Raw genomic sequence first — 24,594 nt, forward strand, 5'->3', positions numbered from 1 at the left:
AGATGCAGGGGGGGTGGGTATATTATGAGGATGATGGGTGCTGGGGTAGATTGTGTGTGTGTGTGTGTGTGTGTGTGTGTGTGTGTGTGTGTGTGTGTGTTGGGGCGGTGGGGGCATTTTTATTATGTATTGGCGGGAGTGGGGTTACATGTATTCAGGGGAGTGGAATTTTTGGTATGTAGTTTGTGGGGGGGCGGTGAGTGGGGTGAGTGAGGAGAAAGGGGGAGCAGTGAGTGAGGAAAAGAGGGAGTAAGAGTGAGACATAGGGGAGATAAATACGTGAGGCGGGAGGGGGGGAGAGTGAGTGAGACCGAGGGGAGAGAAATCCATGGGTCGCGGGTGGGAAATAGAGGGGGCTCGTGAGGTGTGAAATTAACCTTATATGTGTCAGCCAGATAGGGGTTCTCTGAGATTTTTCGAAAAACTTCAAGGGTTCCTCCAAACAAAAAAGGTTGTGAATCACTGTGATAGCACCAACATGCATCTCCGATCGTCTGTGTTCCTTGATTCAAAGCCACCACGATTGGAAAAAGTTCATTCTCGGCAGAAAGGGCTGAGGATTGGAAACAACATACCGATCGACATTGCGAATGCCATCACCTTCCAAGCTTGAAATAATTACTTAATACCAACCTCTTCTGTGAGCCCAATTTGCTCACCGTATTAATCAGTGCTTCAAAACCCTTGGGAATGGATTTTTTTTAAATTCTATTCAGTGTGGTCAAAATAGTCATCCTGCATTGTGTATATATAGATTCTGCAGTGCAATCTAATATCATAATTTATTTGTAAAGCACCAACATAAACTGCAGTGCTGATTCCATTAACTTTTTTGGGGGGGTGGGATTGGTCCAGCCATACAGTTGGTCACAATTGGCTTGGGGGAGTGGGCACCGGATGTTAGAAATATGTCAGCCTTCCTTGGGAAGGTGAGCTTTCAGGGAGTTTTTTAAATATCTGAAAGCTTTGAGAAAGTCTGCTGGTACGTGGTAGGGAATTCCCGAGAGAGGGGCCAGCACAGGAGAAGTATTGTAGGCCGGAGTGAGGAGGTATTAAGGTAGGCGGAGAGGCAGATCTCATGGGCAGAACGTAGGGGGTTGTTTAGGGATATATTTGGGGATGAGGGCTGAAATGTAAGGAGGGCATTTGTGAGTCAGAGCTAAGGTTTTACATTTAATTCTAGAGGATCTTGGTAGCCAGTGTAGGGATTTACTTAGTGGAGAGCTGGGCGGTGAGTGAGGTAGAGGAGTCTGGCAGCAGCATTTTAGATGGGTTGGAGTTGGGATGGGCGGGGATATCTACGGTTGCTTCTTCCTCTCCCAGTGTCTGCTCTCTCAACCTCCAACGTCTACTGGCTCTACTTTCCATGTAAGAACAGTAGCTTCACAAGAATGCTTCATCAAATTCTGTCCGCCATGTTCTATACCAGGCAGCAATTTTTGTTCTGAAGAGCTTTTCTCCTACAAAAAAAGTAGTAGTAGGATAGCGTGATGACCTTTAAAAAAGGTAAGGATTTTGTATTTGTTTGAGTAGAGAAAACGGTACCCTTTTTAACCGCTTCTCCCTGAGGTGGTTTAATATGAAACAGCCGGTGGGCAGCCATATGTCAATAGAGACGTAACAATAGGGATTGCACATCCCGTGTGAAGTGTTTACTAGAAAGAAAAAAGGAAATGGCATGGACATGTTTTTGGATTGCTCAAATGAGAGCATGAAAGAAATGTGCAATTTTCGTAGGTGATGTGCAACACATTTTATACAGATCTTACCCATCTTATTGGTTGCCATAAACAAATGTAGCCATGCATACAGCAGTTATTTAGATACCTCTGTTTCTTTGGAAATTATATGTTGGATTTTAGTAAGAGGCATCGGTCACCTACATTTAACCCCTAAACATGTCACTTACATTAGTGCACTTTAATCCTAGAACGGATTGCCCTTTTACATCAAATGATTTGTTTGGCCTGAATTTGATTTATCCTCTTTAGTGTTGCACAAGACACGCAATTCTTTCCTATTGGATATCATGGAATGTGTACATGAAATCAAAATGCCGGAACAGAAATTTGAGCATTCTGATTGGTCAGAGGACATCACTCCGAATGTGACTGCTTCAAGGCGATAGGCCTTTCGTATCAACAAAGCTATGGTTCCATGACAACTGGGAACATCTGACCAATGAGGAAGGAGCTACATAGTGTGACTATTAGAGCCATTTCTGCTCAAGTACTGCTTCACCAGTTCCCCCTCCCAACGGGTGTTATATGACAGAGAATTATTGCTTAAATATTAACTTGCTGGAAATGTTCTCATCTGTGTGTCTATGGCAGCATGGTGTTTGGGTACATTTACTTTGACATGCACATTCCTGAAGCCAGTTGTTGTTGAGTTAAGTCTCCTGAGTTTGTGGTTTTTGGTTCTGCCGGTTTTTTGTTTTTCCCTAATTACTGCCTGTTTAAATGTCACATTTTGGACATGTGTAGGTTGTCAAACTTTGACATTATTTCATAATTTGACCCCTTCGGTGAATGAAGGGCCAGCAACGCACTACTCTGCAATGCTTGGTAGGCCTAAAAGCATAGATTTGCAACATGAATCTACACCAGGGGACAACATGGTTATTGATTTTGCTTCTCAGACATTGCCATTTATAGCCACGCAGAATGGACAGTCTTGGAAGACCCATTGGTTTGGATACTTAAGGCAACAAAATAGGGGAATAATGGGGTGGGTGTCTCTGATTTTACATTAAAGGAGCATATGCTCTCCCCCAAAAAAATGTATTTCAGCTCCGGGACTCCAAGTTTCCAGACTTCAAGATACTTACCTCCGTAGTGGGTGCCAGTAGCAGCTCTGCAGGTTTAAATGTCCGTCATGCGGGCCAATTGGAATCCGCAAAGGATGATGTCACTGGTTTCCTATTGGCCTGTGTGAAGCAGGAAATTTAAACAGCCATTATAATGGCCCCAACTAGCCCAGTCGCAGCTGCTACTGGCAACCACTGCGGAGGTATGCATCTTGGGAAGTAGGGGTTCCCCAGAGCGAAAATTAACGTGGATGTGTGTGTGTGATTGTGTGCGTGTGCGTGCGCGCGTGTTCACGTTCAAACCAGTAGTGCTGCTTTTATATTAGATTTGGATCAGTGAATCAGACTTTTGAAACCCTACCAGCGAACTAACTCCAGGACCATAGTTAAGAGCTGGTGTATTCTCATTTCTTGATAGTCTTTTTTTTTTTTTAATAATGGAAGTGGAAATGTAGGTTTGTACGCAAAATGGAATCAATTGGAAGTATGTGGATGGGCTCATGTTTTAAATGTTTTATCTTTACCATAAAATGAAAATATCACTTGTAAGCACATTCACATGTCTCAGATTGGTCTGCAACCCTGCTGTTCCCCATTATCTCTTAGCATACAGTGCTTCCACTGCAGCCAGGAATTCTGGGAAATTACATGCAGATGAGCACACAGTGTCACCTTTTGCTTCAAATCTATTTTGACATGGAGCCCTATACGCTTATGCCTGCTGCATTACACAGCTTTTCAGCTCAGCCTGGCTTAAATGGCATAGTCCGTAAACCTACTCAGCTGTTTCAACCTTTTGGGTCTCATCAGTGTGAGACTGGTTATACTGGCTTTTCCATTTGAAGCTGGAATATGTTTCAACCGCACCTTAAATAAGTTATGGTGGGTATAAAAGTGACAAAACGTCCACTGTTATAGCCAAACGTCATCAATTCATGAAATGTATGTCTAACCAGGCTGGTTCACGTATACTGTAGTTCCTACGTCCTGAGCAAGCATGGTTGACAATGATTTGTATCCAATCCAATAATAGATTTGTGTGTTTAACATGTTAAAGACACTTGGTAGTGGGAATGTCATAGGATTTCTTCCTTCCGTGAAAACAGCATTTGCCATTTGGTTTTAATTTAGAAGAATGATGTTTGTGAAATATGTGGTGTTGTGTATTTAATATGTAGAAAAAAGGTAAGGTTTTGAGCAAAGAGCTTGGCTGGAGGCGGGTAAAATGAAATTATTTAATAGGCATAAAGCCAAACCACACATACAGGTAGTAGACGCGTTTCCTGCCTTATCGGCACTTTATCAGAGTATTTAAGAACACTATGAGAAATATTAAAAATGTTCATTTGTTATTTTGAGACCATGACTAATGCTGGCTTTGTGCTTGGGACACACATAAAATTCCGATATAGAATATACATGAAAATGTCTAAAATAAGAGAATACTACTGTTTATTGAAGTCCAGCACGCACACTGAAGGGATGCTTTACGTTAGCTTGTTAAGTTGCTTCAGCAAGTGCATGTCTTTAAGAGGAAGCTTGCCTATATATGGAAATCGGTTATTTAGCAGATAAACAGTCATTTATATGTGGCTGTTGGAATACATAATTTTCCTCTTCATGCATCCAGCTCCTGATAAAAAAAAAATCTCAGACTTATTCTCACAGACGTGACAGTGCAAAACACAGAGCCCCTGTATAATGAACACTGCACTTTCAAACCTCCATTTCAACCGATGCCATTACCAGACAGGCAAAGGTGCCCGCCATGAGGTTTTACTGAAGCCGTTTTTCCTGGAACTACTGTAGTGAGAATATGGCTTCCTAGTCAAGAAGCAAGGGCTGTGTACTGTAGTACCAGCCGTGTCACGAGTCTGCAGTGGTAACAGCTGCCGGTGTGACCCAGTTTTTAACAGACTGCTGTTTTGTGGGTTTAGTTGTCCCACCATGTTGAATTTTGCTTCCGACACTCTGTACGTTGATCCACATTACTCACTATAGGTGGATAATACATGATAACTGCATCTGTCTTATTACAGCAGATTGAAAGCATAGCAGTGTTTACTTAAGTGCGTCTTGGCTTTCTGAAATGTATTCGGCTCCACATTGCAGAACACCAGAGACGCAAAGGATTCTGGTTATGAGCATGTTAATCAGGTGTAACTTAACTACCTGATAACTTTTTGCTGTTCGAAACACTTATAAAATGCTACATGAGGTATGCAAGTGAGCTGAAGTGTTTTTATTGTGCGATAGAACATGGGAAGTCCGCAGATCTGTCTGCCCTGTGCATAGTTTGAGGGGCCACAGAAAATCATGAAGTTGAATGTTTACTGATTATTACCCAATGGAATTGCAGCCACCCACTGTGTTCAGTAACAGTGCATAATACAGCTCAACCCCGTTATAACGCGATCCGTTACAACGCAAATCTGCTTATAACGCGATGCAAGCTTGGCTCCCAATTTTTTGTTCGGACAGTTTAAGTTCGCTAGATGCATGCAAGATCACAGAAATCATTTGCATACAATTGCATACATTTCTGTGCGGGGGGCGCAGCGGTTGCTGAGGCCCCGTGCTTCCCGAAGGCATTTAACTTAAATGATGGGGAAGCGGCGAAGGCCTCTGTAACTTCTCCTTACCATGGTTGACGGCTTCAGTTGATGCATCGCCATGACAACGTGACGTCATGACGCCAGCTGTCAGAACCAAGGTAACATCTAACGCGATCCGCTTATATGCGCGAGTAGGGAGGGACATCTAACGCGATCCGCTTATATCGCAATGAGATTCTTTGGACCCCAAGCACCGCATTATAACGGGGTTAAGCTGTACTTGTATCTGAGATAAAACGTGTTTGAAAGAATCGCCCAGTGATGAGAGTGCCATCTTACAAACAGGAGAACCTGGGGGAATAAAGTCTGTCGCACTGTGACTGACATTGTTTCATTGAGTTTGTAAAGCTGATCTAGAGTTCTGCAGAGCCTACTAGTACTACATAAAACCAATAACACACCACTGAGCAACTGTACAATACTTGTTCTGTTGCAAGCAATTATGAATCAACGATTTAGCGAGCTAAAGTTACAGATAGTCCAGGTGAACAATCCCCTTGTTTGCATTTGTGTTTATATTTTTTAATATGGTGACCTATTGCTATGTATAGGTTTTAGTCTTTTGTGACCAGAGCACCATATTCTTCTTGTCCCTATATGGCCAACGAGAGCTGCCTATTCCTGTAATCTTTACATCCTCCCCAGATGTTTTTTTTTTCTTCAAATTTTTGGTTGGGAGCAGTTCTTCCTTTTATGACTGTGTACACTAAAGTTCTACAGAGAGCCATAATTGCTAGTATGCATAACAAGCATCATAGGCCGGAATCCATTACTGACAAAATATCGCATGGAGCTTGTTTATATACATGCTTTCTATTTGTTTACAAAGTCCACTATAATATCATGTGTTTGTTGCGACACAAACAAAGGTGAAATAATGAGGTAAGGGAAAAAAGCTGCTGATGTACAAGCTGGAAAGCGTAAATACAACAGCACGACCTGGGTATATTTATGTGCCTGATAGAATTAGTGACGTTAATGACGACATTCAAGCACACACAGAGAGCACTTTGATTTATTTTTCCTATAAACATCTTGGGCCCTTGTATGCATTTTAAATGAAGAAAACGGAGAGCATGTACCTATACAATTCGAGAAAGTTACCATTTTAATTAAAAAAAACGGCGTTTTAAAAAGCAATTTTCTCACTTATTTGCACTTCTTTAACCCAGGTTGTGCTGAAAAGCTGTGTAATGCAGCACGCATAAGTTTTTATAGGGGTCCATGTTAAAATGGACATGAAGCAAAAGGTGACGCGGTGTGCTCATTTGCTTGTCATTACCCAGAATCCCTAGCTTCAGTGGCAGCACTGTAGGCTAGGAGTGTGAAAAGCAGGGTTGCAGACCTGTCGTGAGCACATTCACATGTCTCAAAGTGGTATTTGTATTTGGTAGCTAACCTGATTAAAGCACACAAGTACACTTTTTGATTTATTTATTTTATTATTATTACTATGTCGGTGCGGTAACGAGTAGCTTCCAAACGAGTGACACCCCTTAAGGATGCAACACGTGCAATTTTCTATTGGCAAAGATATTACCAATGATGTGTGTTGGATTTATTTGTATACGCTAATATTCGCACACCAGATAAGTGGTGATAAACCTCCCACCCCCACCAGCTGACAATGATCAGTCCAGTCATGAATGAGTCTCCCGGCTACTTTAACGTTTACAGAGGGGGGAGGGATGTAGTCTTTAAAATAATTTTGAGAAATATACCCCGAACCTGATTCAAGTGGATGAACAAACCTAAATAAATATTGCAGTCTTCTACATAATGACAATAAGGTGGTCCATGCAGATCAGGAACCTGCACGGAGCTATAAATCAGTCAAAATAGAAGCTACTGTTCATAGGAAACCACAAACCACTATAGACCCTGATCTCTTACCAAGTCTCCTTCACTCGAGGTTCTTCTCCGTTGTCCGACGACTGCTGCCAAGCAGCAACTTCTTAAAAAAAAAAAAAAAAAAAACGAAAGGGACCTCTCCTGTGGCGCTCATCTGACGGGCATTATTTCACCAGCTATACTTCATATTTCACTTCAACTCACTCTTTATTTATTATTATTTACCAATTGGGACATTTGAACTGATTAGACGGAGGGAAGGTAGAGAAATATTATCTGAAAGGTGGATTTTGGCCACAACTGTGCCTTTCGGAGTATTTTCCCTCTAACTTACAGGTAGATGCACCTTATCTGCATGTCGGCAGACTTCAGACACACTTTACTGTAGCATATATGAAGCAGGTGGCAGGTTTGTGTTGGCTTTGTTTCCCATTGTCTTTTTAGTGCCTTTTTAACAAATTGGCTATTTGCAATTTAACATTGGACAGGAAGCGCAAAGTTCTGTTGTATTGTATGTAGCAGGATGGTTACTTTGTAGGTAAATCCATTATGAACACGCCGATTCTGTGGGGGAAATACACATAATACACACTGGCTATGCTATTCTAAGGTGTTACAATGCACAGAACCATAGAAATAATGCAAAAATATACAAAAACATTTTTTAGCCCTTATTGCCTCACAAAGTTGTATTTTGAAGGAAAAAAATAAAACTATGAAAGTGCTTAAATAAAATACAAAATACATTTCTGACCCCATGGTTAGTGTAGAGACTTGATGCCACAGTCTTTCTCTCCATATACAGTCACCACATTACCCTGATTGTGAAGTGTGTATGTTGGAAGAATGCTGCTGACAAATGAATCTGCGGAAATCAAACCTCGTTAAATTGGCATGTCTGAGGGCCTCTCTCTTTTTCAGGCTTCGGAAGAATCCCCTATATAATTTCTTGTGAAGGATCTGAATAGTAAGAGATTAGGACAGGTGGAAAGAAATGATACCACAATATTTACCAATATAACATACCATATATTTAATCACTGGAAGCTAACAAAGAAGGAAGAAAGAGGTGAAACCTCTCTTTCATTTCTACCAACTAGTATTTTAAAGGTACACAGATCCATCAGGAACAGTAATGGAAATTAACTTCTAGATGTGTTGTACTGAAGGTTTTTTAATTTATTTTTTAATATGTCATTTAATATTTTTAGATGGTGCATAGACCATTTGTACATAGAAAAAAAAATGACCAAAGATTGGTTGAAAAGCACACTCAACTCACCGGGTATTTGCAAAAATAAAAAGATTTATTGGGTCACATATTAAAAAACAAAGAACATACTAGGGACAGAACAGGGAAAACTCTCCTCCCGCGCGTTTGACGCTAACAGTGTTTTCTCTGTGCTTGAGAAAGCGCTGTTGGCGTGGGAGGATAGTTTTCCCTGTTCTGTCCCTAGTATGTGTTATTTTTTTTTTTTAATGTGACCCAATAAATCTTTTTTTATTTTTGCAAATACTTGGTGAGTTGAGTGTGCTTTTCCTCTGGGTTGCTGTTCAACCAATCTTTGGTCATTTCTTGTACTTCTCGTGATTGGAGTGACGCTCTACAGGCTGGCAGGGCACGCACCATCCGGTTCCAGAGGAGACGGCATTAGAAGCAACTATACGCTGAGCCGCGATCACAGACACGGAGGTAGAGCTTCAACGTGGATTGGGGGCTACGGAGGTCATTCATTTATCCTCCGCAGTGCAGATACCCCCTATGAGCTGCTCACAGCATGCCCCGTGGGATCATCTGCTTACTCTGATCACTTCGATGCAGCCGTCGGGAGTGTAGCGGATACTAAGTATACCTGCCTTTTTCCTGTAGAACATACCCAGCATTTATTATGTTTTACCAACAGCCTGCAGTGGAACTTTGGCAATTCTAATATACACCATTCTGAGGGTAGTCTTGGAGCTTTGAGTGGTTAACATATACCTATTATTTGTACGTAGAGCAGTTTGAGGTGTTCCCTATGCAGAGGTTCCAGCCACTTTTTTGCAAATCCCATTCTATGCAGTTGGCATGATCTTCATATAGCATTGTTACCACAGGCAGCAGTAGTATAACAATATCCATGTACGTTTTGGAAATGCTTCTAATTTGGATGGTCATCCCATATAGCAGAAGATGAGGAACAATGGGTTTATTCTGTTTGTATCATTACTAGTAACTTGGCTGGCTAGGTTTCAAAAATGTCTCACGGTAACCAAACAAACCATGACAATACGACCACCAATGAGTCCCGTGACTGAGCTACACCAGTGTGGGTACGACGAGTAGGCTCTTACACAGGCCGGATCAGGAGAGAACTGAAAGGCCAAACCACACTACAGTTTGTGCAGCAAGCAAACACAACTTTATCTGATTGCTTAGCACATCAAAAAGTTAATCTCGGCCCAGACTGAGAGAGGGGGACAAAAGAGGTCCCGACACATTTTATTTTAGGTACTCGCAGGAGTTTATTAAACTGAGCGTGCCCATGTGAAGCATGATCACATAGAAACCCCTATTGAAATCAATGTGAGTTTTGGTGATATGCCCCGATCTTCACTCCTGCAGTTTAATGAATTACCCCCATTATGTTCCCAAATGTCCTGTCCACCTTACACGATTCAGACAGATTCAAAACACCACAGAGTAATTTGCCTCAAACTTTTGCAGCACCTAACTGTGGTATATCTGAGGTTTATATATGATTGCCATAGTAAACCCTAGATCAGGGGTGCTCCACTTCCATTCTCGAAACCGCAACCCCCACCCCAACCCCCCATCCCTACCCTCCACCCGTGCCCTCCACCAAACGGGTCAGGTTTTCAGCATATCCCTGCTTCAGCACAGGTGGTGCAGACTGAGCCACCTGTGCCGAAGCTGGGATATCCGGAAAACCAGACTTACGAACTTGCCCTTGAGGACTGGAGTTGGCCACCCATCTCCTATATAACTGTCCACACATCCAAAATTAGGGTGTTCGGACGAGACCATAAAATCCAATAAAGGAATTTCAAACTATTTAAGATTTTGGGGGGGTTACAGGAATGAAGAAAAATATATATAGTCATAAAAGACCCATTAACCTACTTTTAAAGTGTAAAATATATTACAAATAGAATAAAAACAATGTGCTTAAAAGAATACTCCATTAAAAATGAAATCCACTGTATAGGTGTACAATTTCTCTATTAATGAAAGTACAAAATGGAGTGGAAAGGAAAGAATTGGGATACTACTGCTTAAAAAAAGTAAATAGAACCAGTGACAGAATTAGACTAGAAAGCCTTATTTTTTTTTTTTTAAATCATTCCCAATAACGGACTACATTACTTGACATTTAGTTGATGTGGATGATTTAATTGCAGCTATTTTGTCATACCTATTGGTGAAAGCACTGATTTCAAGCTGCCAGCGGACAAGGCAATAAAATGATTTTCATCAATTGGAAAGACTAATGTTATAGCTCGAAAAATTCGACTAAGAAAGTTTTTTTTTTTTTTAAACAAGGGGCCGGAATGGTTGAACTATAAATAACGTATTCAAGTAAGTCTGTACAAGATAAAATTGTATTTCAAATTTACTGGCGACATGAAAAATAAGAGTAACTGAAAGGACCAATTTCCTTGTTATAAGACAATTACATAAAATTTTCTGGGCCAATAATGGAATTAATGCTGACTTTTTAGTACGATTGTATTCGGATCACGCAATAGCTGTTCATATATTTAGTGTTCTATACATAAGCTTTGGAGACATCAAAAGTACACAACAATCTGCCACATACAATGAAACTGATAATGTAATTGAACGAAACCTTTAAATTTCCCACTTAGGACTGGTGGTTCAGTATAATGCAGGACTGTAGTGTTCCAAATTGCATTGGTTCAACCTAAATATTATGGTTCGACCAAATCAATTTGGCAACAATGAACACAATAGCAGTTCCAATAAAGGTCCTTAGTCAAGGGGGGCTAAACCTCTTAATTCCTTTATACCTAAAATGCCACCACTTCAAGAGCGTTGTAATCCATATCAAGTCAAAGAACAGCAGAACTAAAAACCTGAACCGTATGATAGTGTTAATAAACATGGCATCATACCAGCACTGCCTGTTGGAGAATTGAACCGGTTTTGCACTGTAAGCTCTGGAGTAATCTACAAAACTTCCAAAGGGGAGCAATGGAATAAATACATCGCAGTGATAGTGGAGACTAAAACCGTTTTGAAGACATTTTGGGGATAACGTTTGCAAATGTAAAATCCATTGATGTATATAACATGACTGGGTAGGAGATTGAGCGTGTCATGGACAGACACTTGTGAATTGTGTATATATAGATTCCTATTGAGTGGCTTGATTTTATTATATTTTTTAATGTGATATTTTTTTTACATGTATCATTAGAAAGCATCGGAGATTTTGAGTTAAAGAGAAATGCGATTCCCCTCAAGGAGTAAAGTGTTCTGTATGGTAACATCCAGAGGGACATACAGACGACGGATAATGCCACCTGGATTCTCTGCTAATTGGCTGAAAACCTATTGGCATGATAGAAAATCAACAATCCTGTAAACGGGGACTAAAGATGTTAAATACTAAAGTAACTGAAGCATCACTAGCAGATTGATTAACTAGAAAATAGTGTGGCTGAGTGATTTTACCAAATGATGCACTTTTATTAAAAAAAAAAAAAATACAAGTCATTTTTTGTCATGTTGCACTGATGGTCTTTGTACAGGGAAGGGACTTATTATATCTGCAAATTGTACAGCGCTGCAATCTCATGTTGGTGCCTGAGGCACAACATATAAAGTAAATTGACAAAAGTCACAAGCAGCAGACACCACTTGGATTTGAACCCACTACTTCCTTATCCGACATACACAGCATCTGTAACCAGATGAAATCCCTAGGCCGTGTAACAACATCTCAACCCATTGTAATAAAATTTTACAGAACGAACAGGCTCTTAAACGGGTCAGATACTGGTAGCCATATTGGTCCTTGGAACGAGTAAGATACTCTGTGGGCTGTGACACCTTATTATGGACCCACCTATCAAATGTGCAAGGTTTTCTTATGTATAAGCGTTCGAAGCTGCATAGGTGTCCGGGGGCAATTTAATGTCCAATAACTATGAAAAAGTTGCAGCTGCAGTAAGGCGATTTTTAGATAATCCTATTGGTGTCCATAAAAACGGTTTCTACGGTATTTCATCATTAAGTATATGCCTAGTATAGAAGCGCAAATATGTTGGGGGGGGGGGGGGGGAGAAGAAGTTTGCAACTTGCAGCTTAAAAAAATAAAATAAACAAAATCAGACACAATATTCCGCATACAATGTTCCTTCCAGTACGTTATAACACACAATTCCAATTTTGTTAAGTGGAGGGGAAAAAATTAATTTTTTGGCCCTTTCAGATCAACAAAGGTAATTGCAGAATGTAAGTAATCTAAGCAGGTTTTTTTTTTTTATCTTCTGTGTTGAAGCATTACCACGTTATAAGCCATTGTAGAACAAAGTGTAAAAAGCCAATTGTAAAGGACATACAATCTTTGAGAACCTGCTTGATTGACTTCCTGGTAACGTTTTCACACTGTTATTCTTGATGCTGTTTTTGTTGTTGTAAATATGCACGATAAACAGTGTGGCAATATACTGGATAACTGCTCAGCTGAAAAATGTTTGTATTTTCCATTGAAACACTTTGCCCACGGGACAAATCAGTTCATTTTGATGTGAAATAAACAAGTGCAGTCCCTTGCCTATCAACCCTTTGTTTAAGAGGAGACGGGTCTCTCATGGTTCTCCTCAGCAAATCGCTGATCGGTCCCTTAGGCTTTATCTAGAGTGAAAAATCTTTCTTTGGCAACAGCCAAACTCCCAACTGCTTGAGCAACCAGAACAACAAGAGGCGCACAGGCAAGTGTTGCTACTTAAAGTGCACTTGGGCCATTAGATGCCTTTAATTTTTTTTATCTACTTTCATCAGAATGTTAATTGGTGCCCATGCTACAGTATGGCATAAGAATCATGAAAGCCATTACAGAGCATGCACCTTGGCACCCAAAGGATCTGTCTAATGATGACAATCTCAGCCTCCTTATGCACCTGCTCTGGTGCCCGCTTCATTAAATCGCCCCCCTCGGGAGAAGACAACCTCCACCGCACCCCCAGCTGAGTATTATTTTTTTTTTTTGTCCCTGCTGTAACTTCTAGGTGTGCAATAATCATGCAATTACCTCGCTAATTAGTGAAACGTTTTGATAAGCAAAATCAACAGTCTGCCCGCTTGCAATTGTCAAGGAGCACTTAAACATCCATCAGTCAAAAAGGAGAATGAAAATATGAAGAGAATACTGTAACTTTTCACAGGGGAGTAGGGGTGGGGAATCTTAAGCACTGGTTTCTATTAAGGAAGGTAAACTGCATTTGCAATATAGTGAGTACACATCAAGATAGCAAACCTGTCGGACATAAATATTGATGGCAGATGAAGCCCATTTGGCCTGACTAATCGGTCTATTCTATGTATAGTACTTAATTTAGAACCATATGGTATCCATAGTCTTATATGTGTACTTCTTCCCAAACGTGCGCCTGAATCAACATACAGTATTCCTCCCACTAGCCTTCTGAATGGCTGATCTGTACATTTACTTCAGCCAAGAAGTACTTTCTAATACGGTACATGATCTGCAGCATAAAACTGATCAAGAGATGCTAAAGGACCTTAATATGTACAGCTTAATAAAGGAGAGCAGCTAGAGAGGGTGGGAGATACCATGGAAATCTTCAGATACATAAATGGTTTCAACAGTACAGGAGGGAAGTATATTTCAGAGAAAGAGGTGCTAGAACCAGAGGTCATTCTCTGAAGCTGGAGGATGGGAGGCTGAGGGGTAATGGGGGGAGGGGGAGGGAGAGGGGGGAGTACTTGATGTAAAGCAGGCCTGGGGCCGCATGCGGCCCGGCCGGACTCGCTGTGGGGAGAAGACGGGTTTCTCCGCACCACACCGCCAGACCCCGCCGCCGGTAAGAGTTGCTTTCCTTGCAGCAGTTTGGCCCATTTCACTTTATAAGTTGTGCAGGCCTGATATAAAGGCTAGTGGGTTTGTGACATATCCTCTCTGCAGAGGTGGTATGGGACTGCTACAGGACAGGAATTCAAACATTTTCCGGATAGACCTATAAGCTGTCCTGAATGCGAAGGAAACTGGTCGGACCGGGTGGTTCTTATCTGCCATTGAATTCTGTGTATATTGGTGGACTCTTCTGGCCGTCCTTCCCTTCTCTAATGCGCCACATTCCACCAGGGCTGCTTCTGCTGACATGGAGCATTTCATGCACCACAGCCATTATTTGTGAGGCTGTTCTAAAGAGGGTTTATCATAGCAGCCATCTCTGAATATTACAGCAAATATTTTACAGCAGCCCATTTTAGATATATTTAATTATTTAATCAGGTAAAAAAACAAAAAACAAATTGAAGTACATTATAGATCAGTGTGCCGCTAAGCCGACCATAGTGTGCCGCAAAGTTATATTATTTTTTTTAATTTACGACTTATCAAGTATGCCTATTCACGACCTGGTGTAAATGGCCCATAAGCGTGGCTAAACCGATAGGAGTGGGAGCTGGCGAATCCCGCGCATCGCTTCAGTTTGTGATCTACCCTGATTGAGTATAGACGCAGCGTTGTGGCGCATGTTTGTTGTGTAGAACAGTGTGTTGAGATGAGTAATATTTGTAGTTGCATTCAATTACCGTTATAAAACATTACTACAAGTAGCTGCCCTAAAAATGAATAGATTGATTACAAGAAAACGTGACTCTGAAAAAATGGGATGGTAATAACAAAAAACCCAGTTTGGGCAAGACCAACCCAAGTAAGATTTCTAAAGTTCATCGCCAGTATATGGACAGGTATTTGAGTATGGTATTTTCTTGGCTTGGAGATGAAGATTGTCATCCTCCCGTTGTGTGCGGTGATGAACTTTCAAACGAAGCCATGGTTCCTAGCAAATTGAAGAGACATTTTACAACGAAGCATGCACATCTCGAGAGAGAAGAGTTAAACGATTAAAAAATGTTGGTTGAATGGCAGTCGAAACACGCGGGCTATTTAGACAAGTGTCTGATAACGTTCAAACTGCTTCTGATCAGGTGGCATAAATGATAGCACAGCAAATGAAGCCACATACTTCGCTACTTTACTATAGCCGAGTCGCTTATTTTATCCACGTGCCGTACCATTGTTAGTTGGGTTAAAACGGTTGTCTTCTATGTATTACCTAACGGGATATCCATCCATAACCTATTTTGTACTTGAGCGTTTGGTGCTCATTTCAAATTGTAGGACAACGAGTTCTTGTTTTGTGAATGTGACGTACAGAGGAAGCACTGTTTCCCTTCAGGTTGCCCACGCATCTGCTGATCACCCCGAGAGCCTCATCCAGACCATGTTTGGGCTGGGTATTTTAGAAACCTGAACTGGCTTAATGTGCCGCTTCTTACAGGTCATTTTGCACCAACTACAGTATTCCCTTGTTGAAAAACACTGCTCTAGACCTTTTTAGCTTTTACATTTGCGGTTCCCCGGCCTTCCCTAAAGGGTTCCCTGCAATTTCAAGGTCATTAGAAAATGATACCAAAGACAGACGAATTTACAATGTATGTGATCTCGGGCGCACTATTAGAGAGGGTTGGGGTTCCTTACAATGAATGTGATCTCTGGCGCACTATTATAGAGGGTTAGGGTTCCTTACAATGTATGTGATCTCGGGCGCACTATTAGAGAGGGTTGGGGTTCCTTACAATGAATTATTGGAGAGGGTTGGGGTTCTGCAGAATTTCACAATTGAACTACAGGGTTCAATAACAAAAAAAAAGTTGGGCATGAAGTGGTAATATGACTATCCGAACATTTCTAAGGCGAAGGACCAGTGACTTTTTTTTTAAAACTTACCTTTATGTTGCTGCGTAGCAATTTACTGTATCGAAATCAAGTATTTTTTTCCCCGTATATATCTAGATCTGTCACTGAAAATTTAAAAAAATTATTCGTATACATAACATTGTGAAATGATTGAAATAGACATTTGAAATGTTTTGCCATTGTCTACTTGTAATAGAGAGAAAATCACATTTAAGTGTGCTTTCCGTTTTCCTTACCATAAGCAGAGACATTAAAGCGCGTTAACGTGTTAATTAAAGGCCGTTTAACTTTGTTCACATTAGCTGTAAACCTTTTTTCTCCAATATGTAAATATCTCTTGCTCAATGATGACCAGGAACTCGTAACTAATAACACGAGGGTGTCGTGTGAACGATTTGTAAACAGCCATTCCCTCCAGATCCCTTGATGTCATGGCAAATCAGTGTTTCAGTATAAGGGTGGCTCAACATCTATTCCTGGGGGATTCATTAGGTTGCTCCAAACAGACCTTTTTAAAACGAGCACTGCAAAGTTTTCAGGTCCGCAAAATATCCCAAGTGTCAGTTTCTGCATTCGCTTACTGCAATATAGTCTCCAGCAGTTTGCTTCAGGTCGCGTCCAGGTTGAAGCTTATCGCGCTTGCACTCAGCGCAATCTAACACATTGCGACAATGTGTTGGCCCAGCGTGAGCGCTCTGCTACTTGCCGAGAAATTCTTTTGAATTTGTCATGCTTGCCCTGGCCACGTGCAGTCAATGAGGGTGTACCACTCGCGTGACGTCACGGGCACCCCTGCGCACAACTAGACTGGACACTTAATCGTCCCTGCTCTCACCGTGCACCTTCTCAGCCTGGACAAGGCCTTGCGCTTGTGGATAGCTGGATTCTAGACCCAGACCCCTGCCACCAAGGTTCTCTGCACAACGGTCAGACATCAAACAGATGAAGATCTATCTAGACTTTACTAGAGAGTATCATCCATTTAAATAATGTAACGCATTTCCCCCCCATACCAATTAAAAATTATTTTCTAAACACTGTGCAGACCTCCTTCCTATTACTCCCATGGAAAAACAAAACTGTACTAATGTATGCATGTCATCTATTCATTTACAAATCCTTAGTATGGTTTCCTTGATGTGCACTTCAGAAAAAGCACTGTTTAACCCCTTGTCTGTTGGACAGCCGCAAAGCTGGTAGCGGTGGAGTTGATGCCCTACCTAAACTTTACACGAAGATTGACACCGCAATATGAAGTTACGATAAGTTGCTTCCTTTCAAGTAATCGCTGTTTAGAAAACATTCTGCTAATGAGAACATTTTTATCTTCTCTCATGGGCATTGGAATAATGGGATCTAAATGTTTGTTTCTAAATCAAATTGCAGCGTTCTGAACAGTGGCTAGCATAGTCCGTGTCTCAGGCCAACTGTGTAACCCCTTCTGTAAAGTCGACAAGTGACAAAAGGACTTTATGGAGCAGTGTTCCTTTAAATGTGCCGTGCCCATTAGAAACATAACCTTCGTAATGTAATGAAGTGAAATCATTCAACCATTTAACACCTTTCGTACAATTTGAACAGCAGTTTCATCATTTAGTATGTTTAATAGTTTTGCAGATTGTGTAAATAATGCTAAATATACAATTTTACGCTATTTTACGCGGCATTTGTTTGAGGCACATATATAATGAAGGAAAGACTACAGAAGCGTTTACAAAGTTACAGTTCTTATTGCAATGGAAGTCCGTTTTAATATTACTCCAGAAAACCATCATGGAATTTTAAAATTGAGGCAGATGAAAAACTAAAAAAAAAATATAAATTGGTGTTACGCGGAGCCATACTAACCAACTTACCCTATTTGTGAGGCAACCTCGCTCAATTTTCTCTGGAAAAGAAAATATATCATTTTTGAATAGTTTCTCGCAGTGAAAAGGTTTTTTCTAACCCCAATCCAAGTCCATGGAGTATGGAGAGACCTCCTGCATACTGGACAGCACATTGGTGTGAAGTGATTTACATTGACTTGGCTGGCGGCAGCTAACCTTCCACCTTCGTTGGGTCGGACATAATGATCATATATCTGACGTGATGAGGTTAGCTGCAGGAAGCCTGCAAATGTAACATGTTGGTAGTCCATTAATGAAGAATCTCAAAGTATGGATGTTTTGATACATTTCCTTCCATATACTTGCACCAACACAACTGTAGCACATCACCTTGATGATGATGATGATGATGATGATGATGATGATGATGATGATGATGAGTATATGGGGAACAGCACTTGAGAAATGGAAGTGTGGGCAACACTATTAAAGGTGCAATCCCACATAGTCAGCCAGTTGAATTTCTTGGGCCCGTCTGAATGGGGAAGTGTTTGTCGATAAAGTGTTTTATTTACCCTTATCCACAGTGTCCTTTATGAGAGCGCTAAAAAGGTTAAGGGAGTGTGGGGAGTGGAGACCATGAGCGTACAAGCACTAGTTGATAACACTGTGACATCACACAAAAGGGAGAAGCCAGAGGAAATTAAACCTTTCTCAAGTCTAACTTTAAAAAATAAATCCTTATAGGTGTCAGATTTAAGTAAAAATATATATAAATTGCCCAGGTGAGACGCCTTAAACATGTCACCTTGGACCTAGGAGGGATTGCTCCTTTAATGTCCATCAGATACAACGCATCTATTCAGGGCTGCTTTAGCTTTTAATTACTGTAATGTTTTTCAGTTTACTCCATTGATAAAGGCATTACATTGAAGCTGGAGCTGTATATGCTAATTAATACTACAAACAGGGGCTATATGCTACATAAAAGGTAACACAGTATGTCGACAACAAACCAAATAACTGCAAAGTGAGTGTACTGAAGTTGATCCACTTCTTCATTTGGGAGCGTGCAATTCACTTCCAATGTGCTGTGCTTCTAGTAACCTGAGGGATGACATTCTGCTTCTCTGCAGCACAGACCTAAATTAAAGAATGTTTCAGGTAAATAATTTGGTAGGAGGGGATTTAATATTACTAAGGATGCCATTAATGCAACCATTGCATGCTTGATTAACAAACAGCCTGCTCAATTTGTCTTGACCCCAGTACAGTGTGTATCATTTCTGCTGGAGGCCTGTTTGCCCGGGTCAGGTTACCATGTAGATGGGGCACTTCACATGGGAGGAAGTACTAATTCATGGAAAGGGTGGTGGATTTGAGGAATAACCTCCCAACAGAGGTGGTAGAGGCGAACAGTGTAAGGAACTTAAAACATGCTTGGGTCGACCTATAGCTGTCCTCAATACGAAGGAAAACAAAGGAACACATGGGGTGTGAGGATTTACAGCAGAGAGGAAAATGGTCCGAGAAGGTGTGACAGGTGGTTCTTATCTGCCGTCTAATTGTTGTATGTTTTTATAATGTAGGTAGGGAGATATAAGTGACAGGTTTGAGGCATGACAGGTCTGTGGAGGTGCAAAGATGAGACATCCTGGGGTTGTGTAAAAGACAAGATGGGGTGTTTAATAAGAGAACAGAGATGGAGGAAACGTGTTTTGTTTTTTTTTGCCGTAGCTATAGCATCATATGGGGCACCCAAAGGGGTAAATAAAGTTGCAAAATTTTCACGTACGCAAATTTTTGTAAGGATTTAAAAAAAAAAACAAAGGCTTTACAGAACCCATTGCAGTTCCTAGATGTTGCCTGTTAAAGTGCATCATAAGGAATGTAAAAGTTTTTTAAGGAGCTTTTTCACTTTGTTCAAATTTAACAAGAGGACTCCTGGGGAGAAGGAGTGGCTCAGTGATTAAAGACACTAACTGACACTGAGATTGTTGCAGGGGAGCCTGGTTCAATTCCCCGACTTGGCTCCTTGTGACCTTATGCAAGTCACTTTATCTCCCTGTGTCCCAGGCGCCATAAACATAGATTGTAAGCTCCACGGGGCAGGGACCTGTGCCTGCAAAATGTCTCTGTAAAGCGCTGCGTACAACTAGCAGCGCTATACAAGAACATGCTATTATTATTATTACTTTCACATTTTCTGCGACAGCGGTTGTATCACAACAATCATTGGATAAACTATTGTATACCGATTATACTAATTTTATTCAGAAATATAACTAGACTTGTTTCCTTTTCTGTTACTTTCCTCTCTAGCATCATTCAAATAGCCTTGTAACTTCCTAATAAATATCTGAATTATAAATGTTTTTGCCTACATGTGATTTATTTATTTTTAGAACGTCCGAAAAAATACATAACTATAGCGTGTTAATTGGTATATTCAGAGTTTTAAAAGCACATTCTTCTTCTCCCTTGCTCTAATCAACAAATCCCTTAATTCACCTAGAAAATTTGATTTCAGAACAAGTATTCCTCGCGCAGTAATCTGTGCATCCCTTAATTTTACCATTATTCCTCCTTCCCTTGCCTGCTTGTCTGACAACTACAATTTTGTTATTCATAAGTGACCTGAGAGCTGGGTCTCTACTCTTCTCCCCCCCCCCCCCCCCCCTTTCAGACTTGTTTCTATATGTGAGTAAAGTTCAAGGGAACTAGTCCCAAAATCAGGGCTCAGTCACAACCATGACATGTATAGATAGATAAACCATAAGTAAAATTCCCATAGGTAGGAGCTGAGCTATAATCAAAGCTACGTGAGACTTAATGAACACCTGTATCTCTTAAACTCCTGTCAGTATATAAATAAAGCAGTAAATAAGTATCTCTGAGGTGGTGACAGACCTATATATATACCATATTGGTCCTGACTACCCTCTCATTGAAACATCCTGCATGGATAACATGAAATATAGGAGTAAGCAGGTAAGTACTCACTGATGTAGCAGCTCATCCTTCTGTGGTGCGTGCATCACGCCAGCATAGCAGGTAAAGTAGAGTAGATGTCCCATATGGGACATCTACTCTACTTGTTTCTATATGTGAATTGTTTTAATACACATAAGATCCAAAGATATAGATTTTTTTTAACTAGTAGTAAGCACACTTAAAAAAAAATTTGCCTTGTGACTGGGTGGGGGAAAAGGCGGATCTTTATTTTAGTCTAGAGTTTTTAGCATCTCTAAATGTAGCTTTCTAGAAGGGTTTACGCAGTGTGGCTTTCTAGTTCCGCCAGGCCTGAGAGATATTGCTAGTCCTCCTTACCCATAACCCCGATCATTGTAGCTGATCAGCCACACACTTTTTTGTTTAGTTTTTTCAATGTTACTTTATGAATAAACTTGTTCAAGTCAACAAACAGGGTAAAATAATTGTGTTTGCTACAGAGACATATTATATAGACACTCTGATCTCCTCTTTAAAGAGGGGCCATTTTGACAAATTGTGTGTGTGTGTGTGTGTGTGTTCTTCTCTTCTATGCATACTTTAACTAAAATGCGCACTCCTTCCAATTTTTAATAGCAGTGTGTTAAGTTCGCAGAGAACAAAACATTCTTTGTGTCACATTTATTTGGTATTAAAATGTATAAACCATCAACTATACACAGTACTAAAATGAATAAGTATTTATAATGAACTAATAATGAAGTTGTATTTAATGCATTCAATTTGGGAGTTAAGTTGCTCTCCACCAATGTAAATTCATCACGGCTTTTTTTAAAAAGTTTTATAGAAACACCGTGAAGTACGTGGCACAGTTTTTCAAATGTGCCACTTTTTGGTCTTGTTTATAATGCTAGTTGCCAACTCACAAATATCTTGGTATACATAAGTTTTTAGTAGAATGTAGGTTTAAGTCCAACAATACCTTTTGTCTTCGCTACATATCGTATATTCAGCGTCTGGTCTTCGTCTTTAATAAGGATTAAGTTAAATTATCATTTGATTATAACAGATACTGTTACGCATTCGATTTAAAGAGTACCCTATTCAAAATGGCTTGTTGTGCTGTTTAAATATTATTTTGTAAATGAAACTGGAGCTACTGGTATGGTTTGGGGCTTAAAATGGAATTGCAATTGTGCGCTTTTTGCTCCTGGTGAGAACCTGGAGTCGGGAGCGCCGTGTCACGGGCGCGGGGCGGCTGTGCAATGCATTGCAGGACTCTGTGTCTTAAAATCACCGAAACGCTTTTGAACAATTCTAGAAGGGTCATTGAAAATGTACTGGTTCCTCATTACCTATAAAACATAAAAGAAAAGCATAAATCGTGGGTGTGTTCCCTCCCATTACGCATGTTGATGTAGTTAATGTTCGCACTTTTCCTGCATACGCTGTGTGCGTATCCCTAGTTGACGGTTTCTTCAATGACAGGCGCGTCCTGTCCATGTGACCAGCCAGAGGGGTGATGCCCAAAAGTGACCATGAAAAACGTATTTCTGGAAGACGGATGTTGGGCTCTGAGCGGATGAAAGGAAAGCCGTAGCATTTGTTTGCAGTGTGTGCCAGGCAAAACCTTTTGTGTGATAGGCAACGTATTAGGCAATACAGGAACCCTAATTTCACATGCTTTTGAAGTGGAATGATCAAGTTACTTCAGTTGTGCTTTGCAGACGAAAACAAAATGGCTATAAATAGAACGCAGTAAGGGGAAAATAAAGCCACTCTTGTTTTTTTTTTTCTTTACTATTTTCTGAGTGTGAATATTTTGTTGTGTGAATTGGAGCATACAAATGACAATATTGCGCTCATCTCTTAAAAATACGTTTCACTTGCGGATCTCTGATGAAGAACCGATGCTACATACTTTTTGGAACGCTGTGAGTTCGAAAACTTGAACTTACGTTTGTCCAAAAAAAGGCAACACACTTACCTATTCCTTTCCTCCCCATGTTATTTTACTATACTTAAGGATATATAACCCTTGCTGACCTCCGCTAGATACTGTAGAATCGATGTTCTGTCTCAGTTTGCCAGCATAGCTTAAATGTGCCCTCCCCTCTAGTAGAGTGTAAAATATACATTTCCTGTTGCTGTAAACTTTGTAAACCCTTTTATGCTGTCTTGGGTGTTTTTATTTGTCATGTCTTGTAATCTGTTGCACAGCAGAGAATACAGTACACAGGCATCTGACCACTTTTTGTTAAACTGCTACAACATGAAGACCCACCGCTCATACCATAAGCCAACGAGTTGATCTAATAACTTGGTGCAAATAAGGAAAAAGTATACATAGAAACACATTGTAAGTTGCCAGGTCACAGTAGTCCCTGTTAGTTGCACTCGAAGTCAAAATTAATAGGGGTAGTGAGGTTCTAATACCCCCAGAAGGCTGAATGTAGCAACTGGTTCATATAATTAAACCGAAGTGTAGCAGGACAAGGCATTCCATAGTATTAAAAGAAAACCATAACATTTTATTAAATTAATATAACATGAACGCCGAAAAACATTGTAATATTTCAGTGAATTGACATACATACATACATACATACATACATACATACATACATATATAAATACAATGGATAAAATCCCCAGAGCGGGGAGGCAGCACTTTTTTTGTTAAAGCCTCCTTGCCCCTTCCAAGAAGTTATAAGACTACGGCTGCTATAATCCACCTTTTCTTCATTTTATGCAAATCTAAAAATGTTAGAATAAACTCTGAAGGATATATTCTTTCAGTGCTTTGACCCTCTGCGTTTTGCCTAAAAAATGGCCCGGGGCAAAGCAACAGTTTACAAGGTCAGGATGTAGGGCGTTTTTGCAGATATATTTATACTAACCTAAGACTTCATGATATCAATCACTTTTATGCTGCCTCGCTGTTGGTTGTTAAACAGAATTTACTATTTGATGCTCACAGGCATCATAGTACTTTATTTATTTCCTATGCCTATATTTTTTTCAATCTTTGTAATGTACCGTGGGAACCTGAAAGGGTTTACCTCTTCTAATTGCTCTCGGTCTTTAAGGCATATTGTATATGCTCCTCTTCCACTGAAGAGCGTTTATTTAACTTGGGAAAATGTTCACTTCAGTTCTCATACTTCACCCTGCTGAAGACTTAGCCACTCAACAGTCTGTTGTATAACAATGTTGGTCTCTCCAGCAGTGTATCCGCAAACAGTTCAGGGCTTGGAGAATCATTTAAACTTAAAAGCATGTACATTTACCAAAACTTTCATTTCTGTATCTTATGTCGATTCTTTTTTTTGTTCTTTGTTGGTTTACTGTATTTTTTTGTTTTGTTTCCATGTTTCAGGAATTTTTTGATCACGCACAAAAACTATGGGATGACGATGGTGTGAAGGCATGCTATGAGAGGTCAAACGAATATCAACTCATCGACTGCGCACAATAGTAAGTGTTCCCCCGGCGCGGATTTTATGCTGCTGCTCTCTGGAGTCTGCGGTAATGTTCTCTAGAACCAGTCTTGTCTTTCT

The 24,594-nt window shown here is 40.4% G+C and overlaps 1 protein-coding gene across 3 annotated transcripts in view; it reads left to right on the forward strand.

Moving 5' to 3' along the window:
* The window catches only part of GNAL (G protein subunit alpha L), a 340,967-nt gene that overhangs the window by 254,309 nt on the left and 62,064 nt on the right, over positions 1-24,594 (forward strand). For all 3 annotated transcript variants that reach the window (XM_075585384.1, XM_075585385.1, XM_075585386.1), the window contains one exon: positions 24,414-24,511. In XM_075585384.1, coding sequence (XP_075441499.1) covers positions 24,414-24,511 — 98 coding nt within the window. The remainder of the gene's footprint in view (positions 1-24,413; positions 24,512-24,594) is intronic.

Source organism: Ascaphus truei, chromosome 2 (genome assembly GCF_040206685.1).
Source record: "Ascaphus truei isolate aAscTru1 chromosome 2, aAscTru1.hap1, whole genome shotgun sequence".
NCBI lineage: Eukaryota > Metazoa > Chordata > Amphibia > Anura > Ascaphidae > Ascaphus > Ascaphus truei.